The following is a 23,780-nucleotide window of genomic DNA, read 5'->3' as shown; positions in this document are numbered from 1 at the left end:
GGGCGGAGCCACACTGTCCCTCTGCCTGACTGACATGCAGAGACAGTGGAAACCGAAACTAGGCCTCAGGCGAAGCCGGGGCCTAGAGTAAAACATGCGGCCGACGTGCAGGCACCATCGGCGCGGTTCTCCAGTAAAAACTGGAGAACCGGCCGGAAACGTTAACACCAAACATAAAACACACTCCCCCAATAATAAACATAAAGGACCCCTGGAAAGACCACTTTCTGTGGTAATAACGTCTCATATACTTAGCTTGTGAGACGCAGGTTGCCAGGGTCCTGGGGGGTGATAGCTCCGTCCAGCAGGATCCTGCAAAAGGGCTGCGGATGGAGACCGGTCTCCTGCAAAGCAGTGAGAACCGTGTTGGCTCCCACTTCAAGCCAGAGCCCCAGCATGGGATGGTGAAGGAGCGCGGCATGAGAAGGCTCCAGCCTTGGAAAATCAACCTTAACAGCACCGCCGCCAGGGGGGTGAGAAGGGACATGCCGGGAGTCCAGCTGGACCCGCTTTTCTAGAAGGAAAAATCAAAAATCAAAATCAGAGATGCATGTGTGTGTGATCCTCCTGAAACACAAAGCATGAAACTGGCTAGGACTGGCTAGCAGGGGGTGTATATGCTAGGAGGGAGGAGCTACACGTTTTGAGTGTAGTAACTTTGTGTGTCCTCCGGGGGCAGTAGCTATACACCCATGGTCTGGGTCTCCCATAGGAACGATAAAGAAAAGGTGTGTCTTATAATCCAGAAAATACGGTACCAGTATGAAGTTAAAAATGAAGTCCTCAGGCCACTACAGCTTTGCTGGTGCTGCTGTGTTCCGCCAGAAACCAAGAACTTCTGGGTGCTGCTGGTAACAGCTGATCGGCATGGGTCCCGGATGTCGCACCCCTCCACCAATCAGATATTGATGGTCTATTCTAAGGGGTACTTTGCACGCTGCGACATCGCTAGCCGATGATAGCGATGCCGAGCGCGATAGTCCCCGCCCCCGTCGCACATGCGATATCTTGTGATAGCTGCCGTAGTGAACATTATCGCACGCACTTACCTACCCTGTGACGTCGCTCTGGCCAGCAATCCGCCTCCTTCCTAAGGGGGCGGGTCGTGCGGCATCACAGCGATGTCACACGGCAGGCGGCCAATAGAAGCGGAGGGGCGGAGATGAGTGGGACGTAAACATCCCGCCCACCTCCTTCCTTCCACATTGCCAGTGGACACAGGTAGGAGATGTTCCTCGCTCCTGCGGCTTCACACACAGCGATGTGTGCTGCCGCAGGAGCGAGGAACAACATCGTACCTGTCGCTGCAGCGAAATTATGAAAATGACCGACACTACACAGATCACCGATTTTCGACGCTTTTCGAGTGTTTTTCGGTGCATCTAGGCTTTACACGTTGCGATGTCGTTACTGGCGCCGGATGTGCGTCACTTTCGATTTGACCCCGACGACATCGCAGTAGTGATGTCGCAATGTGCAAAGTACCCCTAAGGATAGGCCATCAATAAAAAAGTAGTGGCCAACCTCTAAGTTATATTGTGTCAAGTCTCTTATTAGCTCCAATATAAAACAAATCTGGTATAGATGGAGGCCATATTAAAAAGTTGCTCTACATCGTTACATCTAAAATCTTGATGGTCTTTGGGCCAGAAATGACTATACAACTGCACTTATTAGCTTGATGATCTGTAGACATTGTGTAATAAGCGGCTAAGGCCGGGTACACATCCGGCTTTTTGCCGGTTTGACGCATGCGGCGCACGCCAGTACAGTGTATACAGTACACTGGCAGCGCAACAAGCGCCGGTCACATGCTGTCATGTGACCGGAGCATGTGACCCGGAAATTGCGGCGCTGCCACTGTACTGTATCATACTGTACTGCCGTGCGAAAAAGCCGGACATGTGTACTCGGCCTAACAGTTTGGGACCATTTCTTTTAATTGGGAGAGGTTAATATTGACTCACTCAGGCTTTGCTGGTTTTCACTAGCTGGGAATCGAGTGCTGTCAGAGGCAAAAGAGCAGTCCCAGCCGTCAATCATGTGTGAGGTGTCGTCCACTGCAAGGATTAAAACGGCATCAGCAACTACGAATCTACCAGCCATGACGTACACTGAGAATGGTTTCTAATACTCACCAGCAATGTCCCTCAGACGGCTGAGACTGGGGATCACTGGGGGGCTCCTTGTTTGTAAGAAGAAAATAACAAGCAGCGTCAATGCATAATTATTCAGTAGTGGTCCACCGCCTACTGGGTTACCTGGAAGACAAAAATGAGAGAGAGGGGACAAAAAAGTCAAAACAAGAAAATGAGTCAGATTCAGGGTGGCACGGTGGCTCAGTGGTTAGCACTGCAGCCTTGCAGCGCTGGGGTCCTGGGTTCAAATCCCACCAAGGACACTTTCTGCAAGGAGTTTGTATGTTCTCCCCGTGTTTGCGTGGGTTTCCTCCGGGTTTTCCGGTTTTCTCCCACACTCCAAAGACATACAGATAGGGACTCTAGATTGTGAGCCCCAATGGGGACAGTGTTGCCAATGTATGTAAAGCGCTGTGGAATTAATAATAGTACTATATAAATGAATAAAATTATTATTAATTATTTTTTTTTTTAAAAAAAAAATTCCATTTCCAACTGAAAAAAAAAAACCAAAAAAACCCAGATCTTATAAATGGATCAGGTTTCGACACATAAGCTTCCATTCCCATAGTGTCCTCTCACCTGCAAGCTGCTGAACCCGGGCCCAGTACCGCACGCTGTATACAAGCTGTGGCACCCGAGGGTCTAGATCAGAACAGAGGCGCAAGTATGAAGAGTTACGTAAAGCAAGCCTGGGTGAGAAGAGAACATATATGTTAAATAATACCAAGACTGATGGAGCAAGAAAGGGTTCAGTAAGGGCATTAATGTGGGTCTTACCTGTTGTTTAGGGTGATGTCGCCCCTCAAACTAGAAGTCTTGTGCTGAAAACGTATAACCGGTCGTCGTGCAGAGGGAACACTCTGAACCCCGTGTACCCCGGGAACGCACTGCCTTAACACTCTCCCAACCACATCAAGGACCTCCTCCTGGGAGAGTCCTTGTAGTGACAGGCCAGGAGTGATATTCTGTAAGGCAAACAGACATAGTTCAAGAGAACCCGTCACCATCTTAAGTCTACTCTTGGTTTGGCTGAGGGTTCATTCAGATGTCTGTGAAAATCTGCCTCGCCGCGGACTGTCCGCAGGCCTCCTTACCCAAACTCAGCAGTCTCAAATATACATGAGGCTGCTCAGAAGACCCGATGACAGTCCTAGCACTGAGGTCCATGAGTGGACAGATTTTCTCGGACATTTAAAAGAACCCTTAGATGATCTGTTACATCAAATATATTTTAGGAGCAGCTCCACTTTCACTAAATATCTGACATATTCTGATAAGAGCGGTCCAGATGCAGAGACTCCAACTGATCACCAACACAGAGGGGTACTAGTCCTCCACTGAGCACGGTCTCTCCTTGGAGACTAAAGACAAAGGGGTTGTCTGGTCACAGGGTACTGAGATCTTAGGACACCCTGCAGCCATACTGATCATCTGTTATAGGCTCCAGCTACCGGCGGATATAAATAAATTGAACATAGCCGAGATGTTTAGCCCAATCAATAGTTTGTAGCCGATGCCGGATACTGCAGAAGACAAGACCATAGTGTTCTGCAATACCTGCCAGCATTATGCACATTGTAGCTCCGTTAAGTGTTCTTGTCAAGGTTGGGAATTTAGGGGAAAACCCGCAAATTGGGTTTTTCAGGGTCACAGAGACGGAGTTCAAATCGATCTGCGTAGATGTATGAGGAGCAATAACCACACAGAGACGTGTCTCTAAGAAGAAGCTCAATGGTCTTCTGATCCGTATATTATAAAATACACACAGTTATTCAGTTTAACATTGTCCCTGATTGGTCAGAGATATCCAGCAATGTTCATACAGTACGTCATCAGCCTGCTTCTTGCTTCCTAATACCAGCTTAAACCAGCTACTGAAAATACTTCTTCGTTTATTGTTCATTCTGGCTTCGTTATCTCCATTAACACCTTACTGTACACACATCTTAGAATCATATTATGGCGTCTATGCGATTGTCATATAGACAATTATGCAATGACATCTATATTTTGACTATTTACATACACAGATCATCTTATTACATTTGGACAAACGGCCCATAGCCCAGGTCTACCCTCACATTCTTACATCTGGCCGGATATTATAATTGCTGATCGACGGGGACGCATAGTGTCTGACCCTCCCCCCATATAATATTGACGACCTATCTTTTGAACACGTCATCGATATCCTTTGAGCAGACAACCCCTTTAATAATAATCAACACAGAGATGCTGGTTACTAATGAGTGTTGCCATTGTCCTCTGAGGCTGCAGACAACAGCTCACCTCATCGTCATCAGTGTCCTCTGTAACTTGCATTCCCAGTTCATCTTTTTTGGGAGATTTGTCTTCCTCCAGTTCTTCATGGTCTTTTCCAGCATTTTCTCCATCTAAATCGTTGCCTGAATCCTCCATCTTTACTTCCACACCTTCATCTTCTTTGTTCACATCCGTTTCATTGCCATCGTTCTCTCCAAGCTCCAAATGCAAATCCAAGTCACATCCGCTGACTTCAAAGCCATTTACAGAAGATCCAAAAGGGAGAAGCTGACAACCTGGTGAGACAGATATGACACAGAATAAGAGATCACTTACACCGCCAGATCCCAGATAATAAACGAGTGCATTTGCTTCTATAAAAGATGATTGTTGGGCATTTAATAGCTTGCTTAGACAGCTTGAACATAAGTCAATGAAAGCAGAATGATCATTAAATACGATTGCAATGACCATTTGGGTATCCGCAGCACATGTCTGGTTTACACAGGATGAGAACAATTTTTTAAAATCACCTAAAAAAAACAAACCCATCAGAGCAGATGAACGTGCGTTTTTTTCAGCCATTTTAAAAGGGAACCAGTCACCAGATTTGGGCCTATAAGCTGCAGCCACCACCACCGGGCTCCTATATACAGCATTCTAACATGCTGTATATAAGAGCCCAGGCCGCTGTGTAGAACATAAAGAACACTTTATAATACTCACCTAACGGTCACGCTTCGTTGGAGATGGGCCATATGGGCGTCTCCTTTCTCCGGTGCAGACGCCTTTTCTTTCAGCCATCTTGGTCTTCCTTCTTCTGAAGCTGAGGTGCATGACGCGTCCTATGTCATCCACACTCGCCGGCATTGAGGTCCTGCGCAGGCGCACTTTGATCTGCCCTGGGCAGGGGAGATCAAAGTATTGTAGTGCGTCTACACGCAACTGTGTATGCCGTAGGAAGCGTCCTGCACACAGGCTTCAGAAGGAGGACAAAGATAGCCGAAAGAGGAGGTTTCGGCACCGGAGAAAGGAGACACCCATATGGCCCAACTCCACTGAAACGCTGCCATTAGGTGAGTATTATAAAGTGTTTTTTATGTTCTACAGCATGGCCTGTGCTCTTATATACAGCATGAGAAATGACCATTTTTTACTCCCTGATGAAGGTACGCCGAAACGCGCGTAGGGTTTAGATTTGGCGTCAGCACAGCTGTCATAGTCATGACCTCAGGTAATTACTTTTGTTTGACCCAATGATCCCGATATACCATTCATACACAGACCTTGGCATTATGATCTCTATGCATTGTATTGAACATGGATCTTCTATGGGATATTATGTACAATCAGATTTTGGCTGCTACTAACTTTATATGAATTAACTATTTCTTAACTATTCAGCTATTATTCACTGGTGCACCTTATGTAATGAATTCAGTGTTATTTGCACATGCAGTGCACTTTAATTTAATCTGCTAGTATTACACATTTTGTACCCTCTATTGCACATTGTTGTCATATTAATGGATACTATACTACTTTACACTTTATATTATAATAATCATGTGTAGCTGCCAATTTTTATTAAATTGATATACATTATTTATTTGATATTACCAACTATTGGCCTATATTCCTGTTGCAGCTTAAACGATTACTTTTGATATGCATTTATAATCTTATCTGAAAGGTTTTGGTGCTAAATTGCTGTGTCTAGACCCATTCCCTTTGTTGTAATTTTCCTTGCTGTTTTTTATGCTTTTTAATGATGAATTAATAAAATTATGAATTTTATCGTTGTCTGTGGCTATTCTATGTTAATTCTTTTTTTTTTTTTTGCTGTATACAAGAGCCCAGTGGTGGTGGCCGCAGCTTATAGGCCCCAAAACTGGGGACAGGTTCCCTTTATAAGGGTGGATAAGCAGGAATGAGAGCTAATACAAACGATCATGTCCCAATTATTAGCCAGTGTAAAGGTCCCCATACACATTAGACTGATGTCAACTGAAACCACCAATATTGGTGGGTTCAGCCAACTAATGTGTATGGAGGTCCCGGCCGAATGATCATCAGGAGATGTCAATTGGACATGTCAGATTTCAGAATGACGACCACATTATTCTCCTGGAGATAAGACGATGCCAACGTGTCAGTCATCAACTTTCTCATCGAGAATACAGGAGCACTTGGATGAATGAGCGCTCGTGTATGGCAAAGTCGGTGGAGATGACTTCCGGCCAAACTATGGGCTGAAACATTATTCAGCCGACAGTCACCTAATATGTATGGCCAGATTTAATGGGCCCTAAGCCAAAGTCAACAGAAACTCACAAAGAGATTTATCAACACTGATTAAGGCATTGCCACTGCAATGATTACAGAAGCTTTGACACTGGCTTTCACTTTTCTTTTGCATCTGCTCAGATACCAATTTACTTCCATTATCTGATACATGGCCACGTAACTGACCTGGGAAGAATTCAGTAAATGTCTCTCGAAGGAGAGAAAGCAGCAGTTCCCGGATGCGGCTCTCGTGATGAGATGGAGAGCAGAGGGACACAAGGGTTTTCATTTGATCTTCTACCTTGAAGAGATAACGATAAAGATGCTGTCTTTCAAATCCGTACAATAAGCATGGAGGCCAGATATTACCATCAAATTAGACATTCAGTATTGCGCCATTTAAAGTATATCCAGTTTTATAAGACGGATAACGTGTACGTGCCCTCCCCCCAAAAAAAAAACAAAAAAAAGAACCACTTACAGTCCCGTGGTTATCACCCATGCCGGATCATTAAGGTGTACAGAGCAGAACACCACAGCTTTATACACTTTAGTGTCCGCTGCCTACAATTTCAGCTCATCTCCTATTTCACATTCTAATGAACAGGGTTTCAGTTTTCTTAAAGGGAACCGGTCACCAGTTTTTTGCCCTATAAGCTGCGGCCACCTCCACTGGGCTGATATACAGAATTCTAACATGCCGTATATAAGAGCCCAGGTTGCTGTGTAGAACGTAAAAAACACTTTATAATACTCACCTAAACCGGTCGCTGCAGTGGATGTGGGTCAAATGGGCGTTCTCATCCTCCGGCGCCGCTTCTTTCTGCCATCTTTGTCGCCGCCTCTGTCGTCCTTCTGAAGCCGCGGTGCATGACACGTCCGACGCCATAACACACTCGCCGGCATTCAGGTCCTGAGCAGGGCAGATCAAAGTGTTATAGTGCACATGCGCGGGACCGACAAGTGTGTATGACTTGATGCGTCATGCACACAGGCTTCAGAAGGAGGACGAAGATAGCCGAAAGAAGAGGCGCCGGCACCGGAGGACGAAAACGCCCATCTGAGCCACATCCACTGCAGCAACCGGTTTAGGTGAGTATTATAAAGTGTTTATGTTCTACACAGCGGCCTGGGCTCTTATATACAGCATGTCAGAATGCAGTATATAGGAGCCCACTGGTGGTGACCACAGCTTATAGGGCAAAAAACTGGTGACAGGTTCCCTTTAACATTTCAAGAGCTCTGCATGTTGTCGGTGAGTGCAAACGTTTTTGTTTTGTCAGAGGCTGAAAGCTGAGCTAACATAGCTGTGATACAGTTTGATACAATGTGTTTAGTTAAGTATTGCCGAGACTGATGCATTGCAACAGTTTAAACCGGACCAAGTGAGGAGCAGTTTGTGACATGGAAGTGGACAGGTGCCAACCTATTTATCGGTGGGAGTATGACTGTTTGGCAGAACAAAGAACTATTATCCCCATTTGAAAGACCCGGCACTGCTCATGCTCAACCTGTGCTCCATTCAATCCCTATGTGGCTGTTTAGCACTTTGCTCATCTTTTTACATTAGCTGCATAGAGAATGAATTGAGCAACAATCAGGGAGGATCCCAGAGGTTGGACCCCACTGATCAAACTTGTTTTAGAGTAAAGACCCCCTTTAAAAAGTAAAATAACCCCATCCTTTAGACTATGCCAATTATTTTTCTTTTTGTTTACTGAATAACCTGCAGCAATCCTACTATTGTGAAACCACGACTCTCAGGGCATGCTGGGAGTTGTAGTTCTACAGCAGCTTGAGTGCTGCAGGTCACTGACTGGCGATATAGGTTTTTTTTTTTCCCTTTAAAACTTACATCAATACAGCGTATCAGCTGCTTGCCAAGCGCTTCTGGATCAGGGGGTTGCAGACTCCGGTGGGTCGCTCCTTTCTTATTTTTAAACTCTTTCTTTTCTCGTGGTTTCACTTTCAGGCGACGACCGTCCAGTGTGATCTCGGCCTGAGAAAGAGCGAGGCTCACGCCGTTCTGATTCTCGAATTCGACAATGGCATACAGACCCTAAAGAGAAGAAAGGACGGCTAGAAGAGGCACAAAACAGACTTATTGAAAAACGGGCCACAACGACTTAACCCCTTCACGACCTTGGACGGATCTATCCGTCAAGGATCGTGTCCCGTTAAGCCCCGCCCCCTGCCGCGGGCAGGCGGCGGCGGTCGGCACACATATCAGCTGTTTTCAACAGCTGACATGTGTGCCTGCATGTTGCGAGTGGAATCGCTTCCACTCGCAGCATTTAACCCCTTAAATCTCGCTGCCAAAGTCCGGCAGCGAGATCTATATGCGCGCGGCCATGTTTTTTAACTTACCGCCGCCCCCACCGGAAGTCACGTGAGTGATCACGTGACGTTCGGTGGTTGCCATCGTAGCACAGGGTCATGTGATGACGCCTGCAGCTACGAAGTTTCACTTTCGTTTTTCCTCGGCACAGAGCAGAGGGAAACCGGAAGTGACTGAATCTGCTGTTTACAGCTGTATAGCTGTGATCAGCAGATAGATAACAGCGATCGGATTGCTGATCGCTATAGCCCCCTAGGGGCACTAGTAAAATAAAAAAAAAAAAAAAGTAAAAAAAAAGTTTTAAAAAACAAAAAAAAAAAAAAAAAAACCCCTAAGTTCAAATCACCCCCCTTTCACTCCATTGAAAATTAAAAAGGTTAAAAAATAAATAAATACACACATATTTGGTATCGCCGCGTTCAGAAATGCCCGATCAAAATCTAAAATCAATTAATCTAATTGGTAAACGTCGTAGTGGCAAAAAAATTCCAAATGCCAAAGAAGGGAATTTTGTTACTTACCGTAAATTCCTTTTCTTCTAGCTCCAATTGGGAGACCCAGACGATTGGGTGTATAGCTACTGCCTCCGGAGGCCACACAAAGCATTACACTAAAAAGTGTAAGGCCCCTCCCCTTCTGGCTATACACCCCCCGTGGGATCACGGGCTCCTCAGTTTTAGTGCTAAAGCAAGAAGGAGGAAAGCCAATAACTGGTTTAAACAAATTCAATCCGAAGTAACATCGGAGAACTGAAACCGTTCAACATGAACAACATGTGTACCCGAAAAAACCAAAAATCCCGAAGGAAACAGGGGCGGGTGCTGGGTCTCCCAATTGGAGCTAGAAGAAAAGGAATTTACGGTAAGTAACAAAATTCCCTTCTTCTTCGGCGCTCCATTGGGAGACCCAGACGATTGGGACGTCCAAAAGCTGTCCCTGGGTGGGTAAAATAATACCTCAAGTTAGAGCTGCAAAACAGCCCTTCCCTACGAGGAGGCAACTGCCGCCTGCAGGACTCTTCTACCTAGGCTGGCGTCCGCCGAAGCGTAGGTATGCACCTGATAATGTTTGGTGAAAGTGTGCAGGCTCGACCAGGTAGCCGCCTGGCACACCTGTTGAGCCGTAGCCTGGTGTCGTAATGCCCAGGACGCACCCACGGCTCTGGTAGAATGGGCCTTCAGCCCTGATGGAAAGGGAAGCCCAGCAGAACGGTAGGCTTCAAGAATTGGTTCCTTGATCCATCGAGCCAGGGTGGATTTGGAAGCCTGCGACCCTTTGCGCTTACCAGCGACAAGGACAAAGAGTGCATCCGAGCGGCGCAGGGGCGCCGTGCGGGAGATGTAGATTCTGAGTGCTCTCACCAGATCTAACAAATGCAAATCCTTCTCATACCGATGAACTGGATGAGGACAAAAGGAAGGTAAGGAGATATCCTGATTGAGATGAAAAGAGGATACCACCTTAGGGAGAAATTCCTGAATCGGGCGCAGCACTACCTTGTCCTGGTGAAACACCAGGAAGGGAGCTTTGGATGACAGCGCTGCTAGCTCAGACACTCTCCGAAGAGACGTGACCGCTACCAGAAAGGCCACTTTCTGTGAGAGTCGAGAAAGTGACACCTCCTTCAGAGGCTCGAAGGGCGGCTTCTGGAGAGCAACCAGTACCCTGTTCAGATCCCATGGATCTAACGGCCGTTTGTACGGAGGGACGATGTGACAAACCCCCTGCAGGAACGTGCGTACCTGAGGAAGTCGTGCTAGACGCTTCTGAAAAAATACTGATAGCGCTGAGACTTGTCCTTTAAGGGAGCCGAGCGCTAAGCCTTTTTCCAAACCAGATTGCAGGAAGGAAAGAAAAGTAGGCAATGCAAATGGCCAGGGGGACACTCCCTGTGCAGAGCACCAGGATAAGAAAATCTTCCACGTTCTGTGATAGATCTTAGCAGACGTGGGCTTCCTAGCCTGTCTCATGGTGGCCACGACCCCTTGAGATAATCCTGAAGACGCTAGGATCCAGGACTCAATGGCCACACAGTCAGGTTCAGGGCCGCAGAATTCAGATGGAAAAACGGCCCTTGTGACAGTAAGTCTGGCCGGTCTGGTAGCGCCCACGGTTGGCCGACCGTGAGATGCCACAGATCCGGGTACCACGATCTCCTCGGCCAGTCTGGGGCGACGAGTAAGACGCGGCGGCAATCGGACCTGATCTTGCGTAGCACTCTGGGCAAGAGTGCCAGAGGGGGAAACACATAGGGAAGCTGGAACTGCGACCAATCTTGCACCAAGGCGTCTGCCGCCAGAGCTCTTTGATCGCGAGACCTCGCCATGAAGGTCGGGACCTTGTTGTTGTGCCGAGACGCCATTAGGTCGACGTCCGGCACTCCCCAGCGGCGGCAGATTTCCTGAAACACGTCCGGGTGAAGGGACCATTCCCCTGCGTCCATGCCCTGGCGACTGAGGAAGTCTGCTTCCCAGTTTTCTACGCCGGGGATGTGAACTGCGGATATGGTGGAGGCCGTGGCTTCCACCCACATCAGAATCCGCCGGACTTCCTGGAAGGCTTGCCGACTGCGTGTCCCACCTTGGTGGTTGATGTATGCCACCGCTGTGGAGTTGTCCGACTGAATTCGGATCTGCTTCCCTTCCAGCCAGTGCTGGAAGGCTTGTAGGGCAAGATACACTGCCCTGATTTCCAGAACATTGATCTGAAGGGTGGACTCCTGCTGAGTCCACGTACCTTGAGCCCTGTGGTGGAGAAAAACTGCTCCCCACCCTGACAGGCTCGCGTCTGTCGTGACCACCGCCCAGGATGGGGGTAGGAAGGACCTTCCTTGTGATAATGAGGTGGGAAGAAGCCACCACTGAAGAGAGTCCTTGGCCGTCTGGGAAAGGGAGACTTTCCTGTCCAAGGACGTCGACTTCCTGTCCCATTGGCGGAGAATGTCCCATTGAAGTGGGCGCAGATGAAACTGCGCAAACGGAACTGCCTCCATCTTCCCTAGGAAGTGCATGAGGCGTCTTAAGGGGTGCGACTGGCCTTGAAGGAGAGACTGCACCCCTGTCTGTAGTGACCGCTGCTTGTCCAGCGGAAGCTTCACTACCGCTGAGAGAGTATGAAACTCCATGCCAAGATATGTTAGTGATTGGGTCGGAGACAGGTTTGACTTTGAAAAGTTGATGATCCACCCGAAGGTCTGGAGAGTCTCCAGCGCAACGTTCAGGCTGTGTTGGCATGCTCCTTGAGAGGGTGCCTTGACAAGTAGATCGTCCAAGTAAGGGATCACCGAGTGTCCCTGAGAGTGCAAGACTGCTACCACTGCTGCCATGACCTTGGTGAAAACCCGTGGGGCTGTCGCCAGACCAAATGGCAGGGCTACGAACTGAAGATGGTCGTCCCCTATCACGAAGCGTAGAAAACGCTGGTGCTCTGTAGCAATCGGCACGTGGAGATAAGCATCTTTGATGTCTATTGATGCTAGAAAATCTCCTTGAGACATCGAGGAAATGACGGAGCGGAGGGATTCCATCCGGAACCGCCTGATTTTCACGTGCTTGTTGAGCAGTTTTAGGTCCAGAACAGGACGGAAAGAGCCGTCCTTTTTTGGTACCACAAACAGATTGGAGTAAAAACCTTGACCTTGTTCCTGAGGAGGAACAGGGATCACCACTCCTTCTGCCCTTAGGGAGCACACCGCCTGCAGAAGAGCATCGGCTCGGTCGGGAGGTGGGGAGGTTCTGAAGAATCGAGGCGGAGGACGAGAACTGAACTCTATCCGGTACCCGTGAGACAAAATGTCTGTTACCCACCGGTCTTTGACCTGTGGCAGCCAAATGCCGCAAAAGCGGGAGAGCCTGCCACCGACCGAGGATGCGGAGGGAGGAGGCCGAAAGTCATGAGGTAGCCGCCTTGGAAGCGGTTCCTCCATTTGCTTTCCTGGGGCGTGAGTGAGCCCGCCAGGAATCTGAGCTCCCTTGTCCTTTCTGAGTCCCTTTGGACGAGGAGAATTGGGGCTTGCCCGAGCCTCGAAAGGACCGAAACCTCGACTGTCCCCTCCACTGTTGAGGTTTGCTTGATCTGGGCTGGGGTAAGGAAGAGTCCTTACCCTTGGACTGTTTAATGATTTCCGCCAATTGCTCACCAAACAGTCTGTCTTGAGATAATGGCAAACTGGTTAAGCATTTTTTGGAAGCAGAATCTGCTTTCCAGTCCTTTAACCATAAGGCTCTGCGTAAAACCACAGAGTTGGCGGACGCCATTGACGTACGGCTGGTAGAGTCCAAGACCGCATTGATAGCGTAAGTCGCAAACGCAGACATTTGCGAGGTCAAGGACGCCACTTGCGGCACTGATGGACGTATGACAGAGTCCACCTGCTTGGAGTGCCCATACGGCTGCGAATGCTGGAGCAAACGACGCGCCGATAGCTTCATAGACAGATTTCAACCAAAGGTCCATCTGTCTGTCATTGGCATCTTTAAGTGAAGCCCCATCTTCCACTGCAACTATGGATCTAGCCGCAAGCCTGGAGATTGGGGGGTCCACCTTTGGACACTGGGTCCAGCGTTTGACCACGTCAGGGGGAAAGGGATAACGTGTATCCTTAAGACGTTTGGAGAAACGCTTATCTGGATAAGCATGGTGTTTCTGGACTGCTTCTCTGAAGTCAGCGTGGTCCAGAAAAGAGCTCAATTTACGTTTGGGATACCTGAAATGGAATTTCTCCTGCTGTGCTGCTGCTTCCTCCGCTGGAGGAGAAATATCCAGCAGTCTATTGATGGCCGCTATAAGATCATTCACCATGGCGTCACCATCAGGGGTATCCAGGTTGAGAGCAGTCTCAGGATTAGACTCCTGATCACCTAGCTCTGTCTCATCATACAGAGAATCCTCTCGCTGAGACCCTGACCAGCGTGATGACGCCGAGGGTCTCTCCCAGCGAGCTCGCTTAGGCTGCCTGGGACTGTCGTCCGAGTCAGAGCCTTCAGCCTGTGATGCCTGGGACCCCCTTGGAGCACGGATTAGTTCCAACTGAGGGGGACCGGGGAACATTGAATCAGCAGTGCCCATGGTCTGAGTGACCGGCCTGGACTGCAAAGTTTCTAGAATTTTTGTCATAGTCACAGACATCTTATCAGCAAAAACTGCAAACTCTGTCCCCGTCACCGGGGCAGGGTTCACAGGCGTCTCTGCCTGGGCCACTACTAGCATAGACTCCGGCTGACGAAGTGGCACAGGGACCGAACATTGCACACAATGGGGGTCAGTGGAACCTGCCGGTAGAGTAGCCTCACATGCGGTACAAGCAGCATAGAAAGCCTGTGCCTTGGCACCCTTGCTTTTTGCGGATGACATGCTGTTGTCTCCTCAGAGCAATATAGGGGTATAAGGCAAGAAGCGACCGTACAGTGCAATATATAGGTACAGACAAAAGTACACAAAACAACACTGTGGCACTAGTGGGATCAGCACCTAGGTGCTGCTTACCGCCCGCTTAACAGCGGGTGTGTGGTCGCCAGAATCCCCTGTCTGGGTCTCCCAGGGCTATGTCCGTTCTCCAGCTCAGACTGCGTGCAGGAATGGCTGCCGGCGTCCTGTGAAGAGGGGCGGGCCGTGGGCGTGCTGCAGACAAAGAGCGGGAAACTGGCGTCCCATTGTGCCCAGTGAGAGGGCTGGAGTATGTAAATAAGACTCCAGCCCTCGGCGCTGACTATTGTACAGCGTCTCTCCTCTTCCCTGACTGACAGGGCTGGGGGCGGGAACGAAACGTAACTAGGCCGCAGAAGCCGGGGACTAGATTTATAAGCGCTGCCGTCGTAAAAGCACGGTCGGCGCGAAGTCCCCGGCGCACCACAAGTCGCAGCCGCGCCGCAGTCTCCGTGGCGGCCGGCGCGGTAGTTCCCCACACATAAACTCACTCAGCAAAGCTGCAGTGAGTATAACCCAAGCGCGCAGCGCTACTGTCCCCGGCGCACTAGCACACCCAGCAACGCTGGAGTGTGTCTGTGCCTGTCTGCACGGGGACACAGAGTACCTGAATGTTGCAGGGCCTTGTCCCTGACGGTACCCAGCTCCGTATCCAGCAGGTTCTCCGGGTCTGTGGATGGAGCCCGGCCTCAGGCTCTGAGGCCGGTAAGATCCCACTTCACCAGAGCCCTTCAGGGGGATGGGGAAGGAAAACAGCATGTGGGCTCCAGCCTCCGTACCCGCAATGGGTACCTCAACCTTAACAAACACCGCCGACAAAAGTGGGGTGAGAAGGGAGCATGCTGGGGGCCCTAGTATGGGCCCTCTTTTCTTCCATCCGACATAGTCAGCAGCTACTGCTGACTAAACAGTGGAGCTATGCGTGGATGTCTGACCTCCTTCGCACAAAGCTTGAAAACTGAGCAGCCCGTGATCCCACGGGGGGTGTATAGCCAGAAGGGGAGGGGCCTTACACTTTTTAGTGTAATGCTTTGTGTGGCCTCCGGAGGCAGTAGCTATACACCCAATCGTCTGGGTCTCCCAATGGAGCGCCGAAGAAATTACGTTTTTTGGTCGCCGCATGTTTTACGCAAAGTGCAATAACAGGCGATCAAAACGTAGCATCTGCGCAAAAATGGTACCATTAAAAATGTCAGCTCAAGACACAAAAAATAAGCCATCACTGAGCCATAGATCCCAAAAAATAAGAACGCTACGTGTTTCGGAAAATGGCGCAAAACGTATGCCACTTTTATTGGACAAACTTGTGACATTTTTTTAACCCCTTAGATACAAGTAAACCTACACATGTTTGGTGTCTACAAACGCGCACCGACCTGAGGCATCACATAGATACATCAGTTTTACCATATAGTGAACACGGTGAATAAAACATCCCAAAAACTATTGTGCGATCACACTTTTTTTTTGCAGTTTTTCCACACTTGGAATTTTTTTGCTGTTTTCCAGTACAATATATGGTAAAACCTATGGTTTCATTTAAAAGTACAACTCGTCCCGCAAAAAACAAGCCCTCATATGGCAAGATTGACGGAATAAAAAAGTTACGGCTCTCGGAAGAAAAGGAGCAAAAAACAAAAACGGAAAGTGCCCGGGGGCTGAAGGGGGTAATGGGGTCTTTTCACAGTTTCCATCTTTTGTTGGCCTGAATACCCCAATAGAAACTCCTAACACCTTGTGGACTTCTATTAAATATCCAGGGAGGCAATCTGCATCCAACAATAAATTTTAGGCGCTGCATAAATATTTCGGGACTTTTAGCCTTGGTGCCACAGGACTTGTCACATATTAGCTTTTGCTTGTCCATTATTACGTTTCTAAGATGTTTGCTGTCAGTGAATGTAAACAGACTTATTTACACTCAAAGAATGGAAATCTGTGCTGGCCAAAAACGTTTGTCAGCTACAGAGTCTACATTCACTCCTGGGCCCTCATATAATGTGAACTCCACATTAAAACATTAACCATGACCTACAAAGCCACCCACAACCTGTCTCCTCCTTACATCTGTGACCTAGTCTCCCAGTACCTACCTGTACCCAACCTCAGATCCTCACAAGACCTTCTTCTCTACTCCTCGCTCATCTCCTCTTCCCACAATCGCATCAAAGTTTTCTCCCGTGCCTCCCCCATATTCTGGAATGCTCTACCGCAACACATCAGACTCTCGCCTACCGTGAAAAGCTTCAAAAGGAACCTGAAGACCCACCTCTTCCAACAAGCCTACAACCTGCCGTAACCCTCAGTTTGATACAGCGCCGCACAATCAGCTCTACCCTCACCTACTGTATCCTCACCTATCCCTTGTAGACTGTGAGCCCTTGTGCGCAGGGACCTCTATCCTCCTTTACTTGTCTGTGCCTTGTATTGTTTATGATTATTGTACTTGTCCCTATTATGTATACCCCTGTCACATGTAAAGCGCCATGGAATTGATGGTGCTATAATAATAAATAATAATAACTTGCCCCACACCCTAAATCATCATGTGGTTCCTAGTACCAGTCTCCAACTATATGGTGGGAGTTTTTAGCTCTGGTGTCAAATTGTAATAGCTAAGGCAACATCAGTCCGCAGTGACCCAACAAAATAGCCCAAATATTACACACCTGCATGGACCCGCCCCAGAGGTCACTGTGAGTGGCCACTGGCAGCCTAGGCCCCAGTGGTACATTGCTTATGTATGACTAGGGGAAACAGTTTGTAATCCCCAGGCATATAGTAGGTATATATATGAGTAGACTTAACACCATGTATTGACAAGCTATGCCTCAGAAGATCCGCACACTCCGGCCAGGTCCTCTCTGACGTTCTTAAGCACAAAACACATAGAAGACAATGAAAAGCATGCTCTCACCCGGTCTTTGTCCATCACGATATTCTGTACCGGGGATATTCTCTCAAAGACTTCTTTAATTTGTTCCTCAGAGGAGCCTTTTGAGAAGCCGCTGACAAACACACTGCGCTCCTGCTGCTGCTGGCGCTTCTCTCGCTCCTCGCACAGCCCTTTATGGCGCCGTCCCTGCAGGTGATCATTGAGGCTTGGACCTGCAGGACAGACTCATTATAGACTCATGGATGGTGGACTCATTATAGACTCCAATCCACCCCAGCGGCAGGTTACATGTAGTGAATAGCTTTAGGAATCCTGCTGAAATGATGCAGGGTGAGATCAGATTTACCCTAACAACAATATTTATATAATTTTCTAATTTATTCCTATGATTGCACCATCTCAAAAACTCTGCTTGCAGTCAGTGAATGGAAAACCAAAGTGTTTACTTGTAAAGTGATGAGACTCTCCGGGCCACGTGATAACTGTCCAATAATGAGCTCGGAGCAGGAAACCCATTCAATGACAATAAGCAGAGCTCCTGAAAACCCAGAAGCGCTGATACATCAAATATAATAAAAATTGCAGAATTTTCCAAATCGTCCATTGTTCATGATTTGTTTGCACAGAAGGCATTTAACCCCTTCATGCTCCATGACTTCTCTATTCATCACGGGACAGGTTGGGATGTCTGCAACGGGTTCAGGAGCGGAGTCTGCTCCATGCAGGGCGGCTTCACACATCCAGCTGCTGCCTCCCCCAGCACAGACTACAGCTAGGGACAATCACTGCTGTTTAACCCATTAAATGCTGCTAGTGCTGACAGAAACATTTACGATATGTCATTCTGGTGACATGTCTGTTCTGATGCTCATTGGCTCCCCTGTGATGTGATGGCGGGGTGCCGATAGGACACTGAAGGCTGATGACCCCTGTTATTAACATCTTACTATTCCTATGAAGCCATATGCTTGGCTCTTCGGAGACTGTGATTAGTCTTAAATAATGCAACACCATAGTATTAAAGCAGCACTCAAGCGTTGTTTTATTTCACTGCTGGAGTGGTGCAATAAATCTAAAAGGTGCTTTACACGCTGCGACATCGCTAACGATATATCGTCAAGGTCACGTCGTTAGTGACACACATCCGGCGCAGTTAGCAACATCGCAGCGTGTGACACCAAGGAGCGACGATCAACGATCGCAAAAACGACCAAAATCGCTGATTGTTGACACGTCGCTACTTTTCATAATATCGTTGCAGCTGCAGGTACGATGTTGTTCGTCGTTCCTGCGGCACCACACATCACAGGAACGACAAACATCTCCTTACCTACGTCCACCGGCAATGAAGGAAGGAAGAAGGTGGGCGGGATCTTCCGCCCGCTCATCTCCGCCCCTCCGCTTCTATTCGATGGCTGCTGTGTGACGTCGCTGTGACGCCGCACGACCCGCCAACTTAGAAAGAAGGCGGTTCGCTGGCCAGAGCGACGTCGCAGGGAAGGTAAGTCCGTGTGACGGGTGTAAGTGATGTTGTGCACCACGGGCAGCGATTTGCCCGTGTCGCACAACCGACGGGGGCGGGTACGCTCGCTAGAGAGATCGCAGCGTGTAAAGTGCCCTTAAGCCCCTGCATTATATTTACTCTGGAATTTTGATCCTTTTTTGCAGTCACTCCAGCCCCGCAGTGCAATCTTGTGACCGTAACATCTTGCTGGAAGTCAGACGTTATGTCGTAAGCTCTCAATACAAGTCTATGAGAGTCATAACGAGGCTCTCATAGACTTGTAACCTTCAGCTCCATAAAACACTGGAGCTGCCAGCAGGTCACAAATCACAGGAGACCGCGCAAAGAAACACAGGAAAAAGATGACGTCGCCGGGGGGGGGGGGGGGGGGGGTAGTATAAAACCATAAAACCAGGGGGCAGGGGGCTTAGATTTAAAGCACCACTGCAGCAGTGAATGGAAACACTGGGGTGGGGTGGGAGACACTTTAATAAAAACAAATCATTAGAACCCACTAACATATATATATATATATATATATATATATATATATATAATATATATGTAATAATCCATACAAGTTTGGTGTCACTGTGATCGTATTTTCCTAGAGACTCGCGTTACCAGTGTATTTGTAACAGATAGTTGGTGGCTTTAAAAACAATAAAAAAAAAAAAATGACAGATTTGCCTTTTATCACCATTTTACTGTACTTGGATTTTTTTCGTCATTTTCTATTGTATGGGTAAATAAATGGGATAATTAAAAATCGCAGAAAACAATATATATATATATATATATTATACACACATACATACATACATACACACACACTGTGTGTATATATTATATATTTGTGGGGCTGAGGCACTAACAGTCGGGGGTCCCCAGCTGGCAATGAGGGGGCACAGGACTCCTCCATTACTAGCTGAGGACCCCTTGAGGCCGCGCGTGGCGAGGAAAAACTCACTCCCCCGCCCAACCATGACCCGGTAATGACGTCACTTACGGTTCGGGATGCTCACACCGCACAACAGACACCGGAAGGCGCCTCTGTCCTTGCACAGCACGTCTGCCGGGATCTCCCCGCTGCTTTCGGCTACCACAGCCGCCATGATGCCGAGCGCACAGTGATGACATCACCGGAGAGGAAGGCGATCTCTTGAGAGGGCGCGGCTTGATTACGTCAGGAATATTAATGAGGGGAAGACTGAAATACGCAGCGCAGCCGTGAGGCGCGACAGAAGTCACCCGCCTGTGACAGGATTTTTTCTTCATAAAGTCTATGGGTGGCTGCACACTGCGGTTTTTTTTTTGTTGTTTTTTTTTTTTTTTAAAGCAGACGTTATAATAAACCATAATAAAGATTTTAATAATAAACGTAATAAGCATTTCCTGGAGCAGTTTTATAACACACAAAAATCTATTGTCACAGATGGCCGTCGTGCAGCGTCTGTGTGCTGGACCGCGCCATAGTCCTTTGGTGGTGATGACCCAGCGCACTGGCCCGTCTTGCTGCTTTGTCACCATTCATCCCATAAGGACCGAGTCGGGGTGAGCGCAGCTCCGGTGACACCTTCCTAATGAGGCCAAATTCTAGGCTGCAACTCATCCTCTTCGAATTGGTATTAACCAGTCCTCTTCATCATACTGTTTACATACGGCATCATCAGACCAAGACGACACCTAACAAGATCAGCAGTACCGCACCATTGCAAGGCTTCAGGCAGGATCTTCTTAGAAGTGGCCACTGAGCTTAGAGAGTCACAGAGTGTCACCAAAAGGTTGTACAGAGATACAGAGAGACGGAAAGAGTCACAGAAAAGCAGAGAAGTGGCCACTGAGCTTAGAGTGTCACAGAGTGTCACCAGCAGGTTGTACAGAGATACAGAGAGACGGAAAGAATCACAGAAAAGCAGAGAAGTGGCCACTGAGTTTGGAGTGTCACCAGCAGGTTGTACAGAGATACAGAGAGACGGAAAGAGTCACAGAAAAGCAGAGAAGTGGCCACTGAGTTTGGAGTGTCACCAGCAGGTTGTACAGAGCTACAGAGAGACAGAAAGAGTCACAGAAAAGCAGAGAAGTGGCCACTGAGTTTGGAGTGTCACCAGCAGGTTGTACAGAGCTACAGAGAGACGGAAAGAGTCACAGAAAAGCAGAGAAGTGGCCACTGAGTTTGGAGTGTCACCAGCAGGTTGTACAGAGATACAGAGAGACAGAAAGAGTCACAGAAAAGCAGAGAAGTGGCCACTGAGTTTGGAGTGTCACCAGCAGGTTGTACAGAGATACAGAGAGACGGAAAGAGTCACAGAAAAGCAGAGAAGTGGCCACTGAGTTTGGAGTGTCACCGGCAGGTTGTACAGAGCTACAGAGAGACTGGAAGAGTCACAAAAAGGCAGAGAAGTGGACATTCTCTGGCCACATCCCACACTGATGATGGCTTCATTGTGAACAATGCCCCTCAAAACGAGATGATGAATGCCACACAACTCCAGGCACATTAAGGGAGGGGAGAGACCCCCAAGTGTTACATCAGATCACGCTAAACTGTTTATATCAGCATGATCTGCGACATAGACAACCTGCAACATACCTGAGCAGAGGCGTTATCTACACTGGACAAGGGACCAGTGGCCTCAGTGCTGGTCACTTATGAAAGTCTATTCACCCTCAGCAGAAATTATGGCCGCCAACAATGTTTTAGATGTCAAGGAGAGCACTGTGCATCAGCCACTATTGTCACCATTCGCAGCTTTGGTGGTGGTGGTGGTGTGGTGTTACAGTGTGGGCCGGTGTGTCTAGCTAATACAGAACAGCCCTACACTGTGCATAGTACAGAGACAGTCCCTACTACAGGAATAACATCATTAAAGGGAACCAATCACCAGGATTTTCGAATATAAGCTAAATCCAGTGCTATACTGGCACTATCAGGCTGATTCTATCCATACCTGTAGTGGTCAGCTCGGATGTATAGGCTTTCAAATCCAAGAAAGTAAAGTTTAAAAAATCAGCAGCTTTTTGAGTGGCATTTGCAACGGAGCAGATAATCTCTGGGTGGGTATTCATATGGATTCCCACCCCCGCCTGTTCCTCCCTCTCGCTATTCACTATGGTAAGTATTAGGCCCTGCACGCATGCTGCGGTATTTGCCGTATTTTTGCTGCATGAATTGCTGCAGAAAATGTTCATACCCTTTCTGCAGTCATTCCCCACCAAAACCTATGGTTAAAAAAAAAAAAGGTGTGCGCACACTGTGGTTTTTTCCTCTACAATTTCTGCAGGAAAAAAGAATGTGCACGTCACTTCTTTTCCGCAGGTACCTGTGGTTTTTGCCATAGATAATGGTAAAAAAAAACTGCAGGGAACAACCCACAGAAAATTTGCGGCAAACTGCAGTAAAACCCCATGCGGTTTTCGGGTGCAGTTTGCTGCATTTTTTTGCCGCAGGTGCGGTAATCTTTCAGAGGGTGCGGAATTTTCTTAAGAAAATTACATTTTCTAGTGCGCACATGTCCTTCAGTAAAGTGAATCGTTTGTATAAGGCTCTGTGGTGAGGTCATACCCATGTGACCAGAAGGGGTGGGGCCTCAGCCAACAAAGCTTGATACCAGGTCACATGGGTATGACCTCATACAGGTCCTTCAGCACAGTGAATAATGTCAATCAAGAAGCTGATGATTTCTTAAAACTTTATTTTCTTGGATTTGAAAACCTAAACATCCGAGCTGACCACTACAGGAAGGGCTCTTCTCCACTTGTGATTTCTATGCGTGAGTGTGATCCGATAGAAAATCGGATCGCACTCGCACTAGTGTTAATCAATGAGGCCGTGTACTCTTGCTAAATTTTTTACGGCACGACTCGTGCTCTCGGTGAAATCGCAGCATGCTGCGATTTGCACCGAGTCTCAGCTCTCGCAGCCGCATGCAATCCTATGGGAGAAAGAAAAACAAATCAAAATCCGGGTAGAATGCGCATGTCATACAGATGGCATACGCATGTCACACGGATCCTTGACACTTGCATACGGCGTCAGACTGGCTACCGGAGGAATCTCCAGTAATACTAGGCCTGGCCGCAGTTACATGCACTGAACTCCGGAGCTGTCACCTGAGCTCCAGAGTGCAGCCCGAACAGCGAGCGCCGAGTGATTGATTCTCCGGCGATTGCTGTTCAGTTCAGCACAGGGCTGATTTCTGGCGCTCAGGTGAGAGCTCCAGAGTTCAGTGCAGGTAACCGCGGCCAGGCCTAGTATTACTGGAGATTCCTCCGGTAGCCAGTCTGACGCGGTATGCATAAACACTCACATAGCACTCGCATGACGCTCGCATGTCATACGGATGCTATGTGAGGAAAAAACACACACCGTACGCAGACCACACGCAGGACATACACAGGACACTCGACTCACATTTTGAGCACAGTATCGCTGTGATTTATAAAACGCAAGTGGAGAAGAGCCCGTATGTATAGAATCAGCCTGATAGTGCCAGTATAGCCCTGGCTTTAGCTTATATACGAAAATCCTGGTGATTGGTTCCCTTTAATCCAATCATTGTGCCTTTGCATGAACAACACTGTCCTAATGTCATCTTCATGGAGGACAATGCTCCGGCTCATTGAGGTCGCATCATTAGTGAACGGCTACTGAGGAATGGGGGACCTGCACTTTCTCCAGACCTGAATCCTTCGGATCAGCTGCGTCACACCATGTAGAGGCCGCAAGCCAGAACCCCAATGACCTGAGGGCCGCCCTTCAAGAAGAATGGGATGTCATGCCTCTGCAGACAGTAACTCCACTTGTGACCAGCAGGAGGCGTCATTGTCAGCTGCAATTGATGCTCAAGACCACATGCCAAGTTATTGAGACACTGCCATTTGGGGAGGGGGAAGTGTATATCCACCACTGTTGTTGGCTTTTGTTTC

At 48.2% G+C, this 23,780-nt stretch overlaps 1 protein-coding gene across 1 annotated transcript in view; it reads right to left on the bottom strand.

Annotated features, from left to right (window-relative positions):
• TUT1 (terminal uridylyl transferase 1, U6 snRNA-specific) overlaps positions 1–20,001 on the bottom strand; it is a 96,969-nt gene extending 76,968 nt beyond the window's left edge. Inside the window, exons 1-9 of the mRNA XM_075325753.1 lie at positions 19,861–20,001; positions 17,369–17,559; positions 8,545–8,748; positions 6,876–6,990; positions 4,431–4,699; positions 2,919–3,106; positions 2,721–2,830; positions 2,139–2,261; positions 1,968–2,060 (exon numbers count right to left, since the gene is read on the bottom strand). Coding sequence (XP_075181868.1) covers positions 1,968–2,060; positions 2,139–2,261; positions 2,721–2,830; positions 2,919–3,106; positions 4,431–4,699; positions 6,876–6,990; positions 8,545–8,748; positions 17,369–17,559; positions 19,861–19,966 — 1,399 coding nt within the window. The 5' untranslated portion in view covers positions 19,967–20,001. The remainder of the gene's footprint in view (positions 1–1,967; positions 2,061–2,138; positions 2,262–2,720; positions 2,831–2,918; positions 3,107–4,430; positions 4,700–6,875; positions 6,991–8,544; positions 8,749–17,368; positions 17,560–19,860) is intronic.
• Between the last annotated feature and the right edge of the window lie 3,779 nt (positions 20,002–23,780).

Source organism: Anomaloglossus baeobatrachus, chromosome 10 (genome assembly GCF_048569485.1).
Source record: "Anomaloglossus baeobatrachus isolate aAnoBae1 chromosome 10, aAnoBae1.hap1, whole genome shotgun sequence".
NCBI classification, from domain to species: Eukaryota; Metazoa; Chordata; class Amphibia; order Anura; family Aromobatidae; genus Anomaloglossus; species Anomaloglossus baeobatrachus.
The sequence above is the reverse complement of the archived record's forward strand: the minus strand, read 5'-3'. Positions and strand labels throughout refer to the sequence as shown.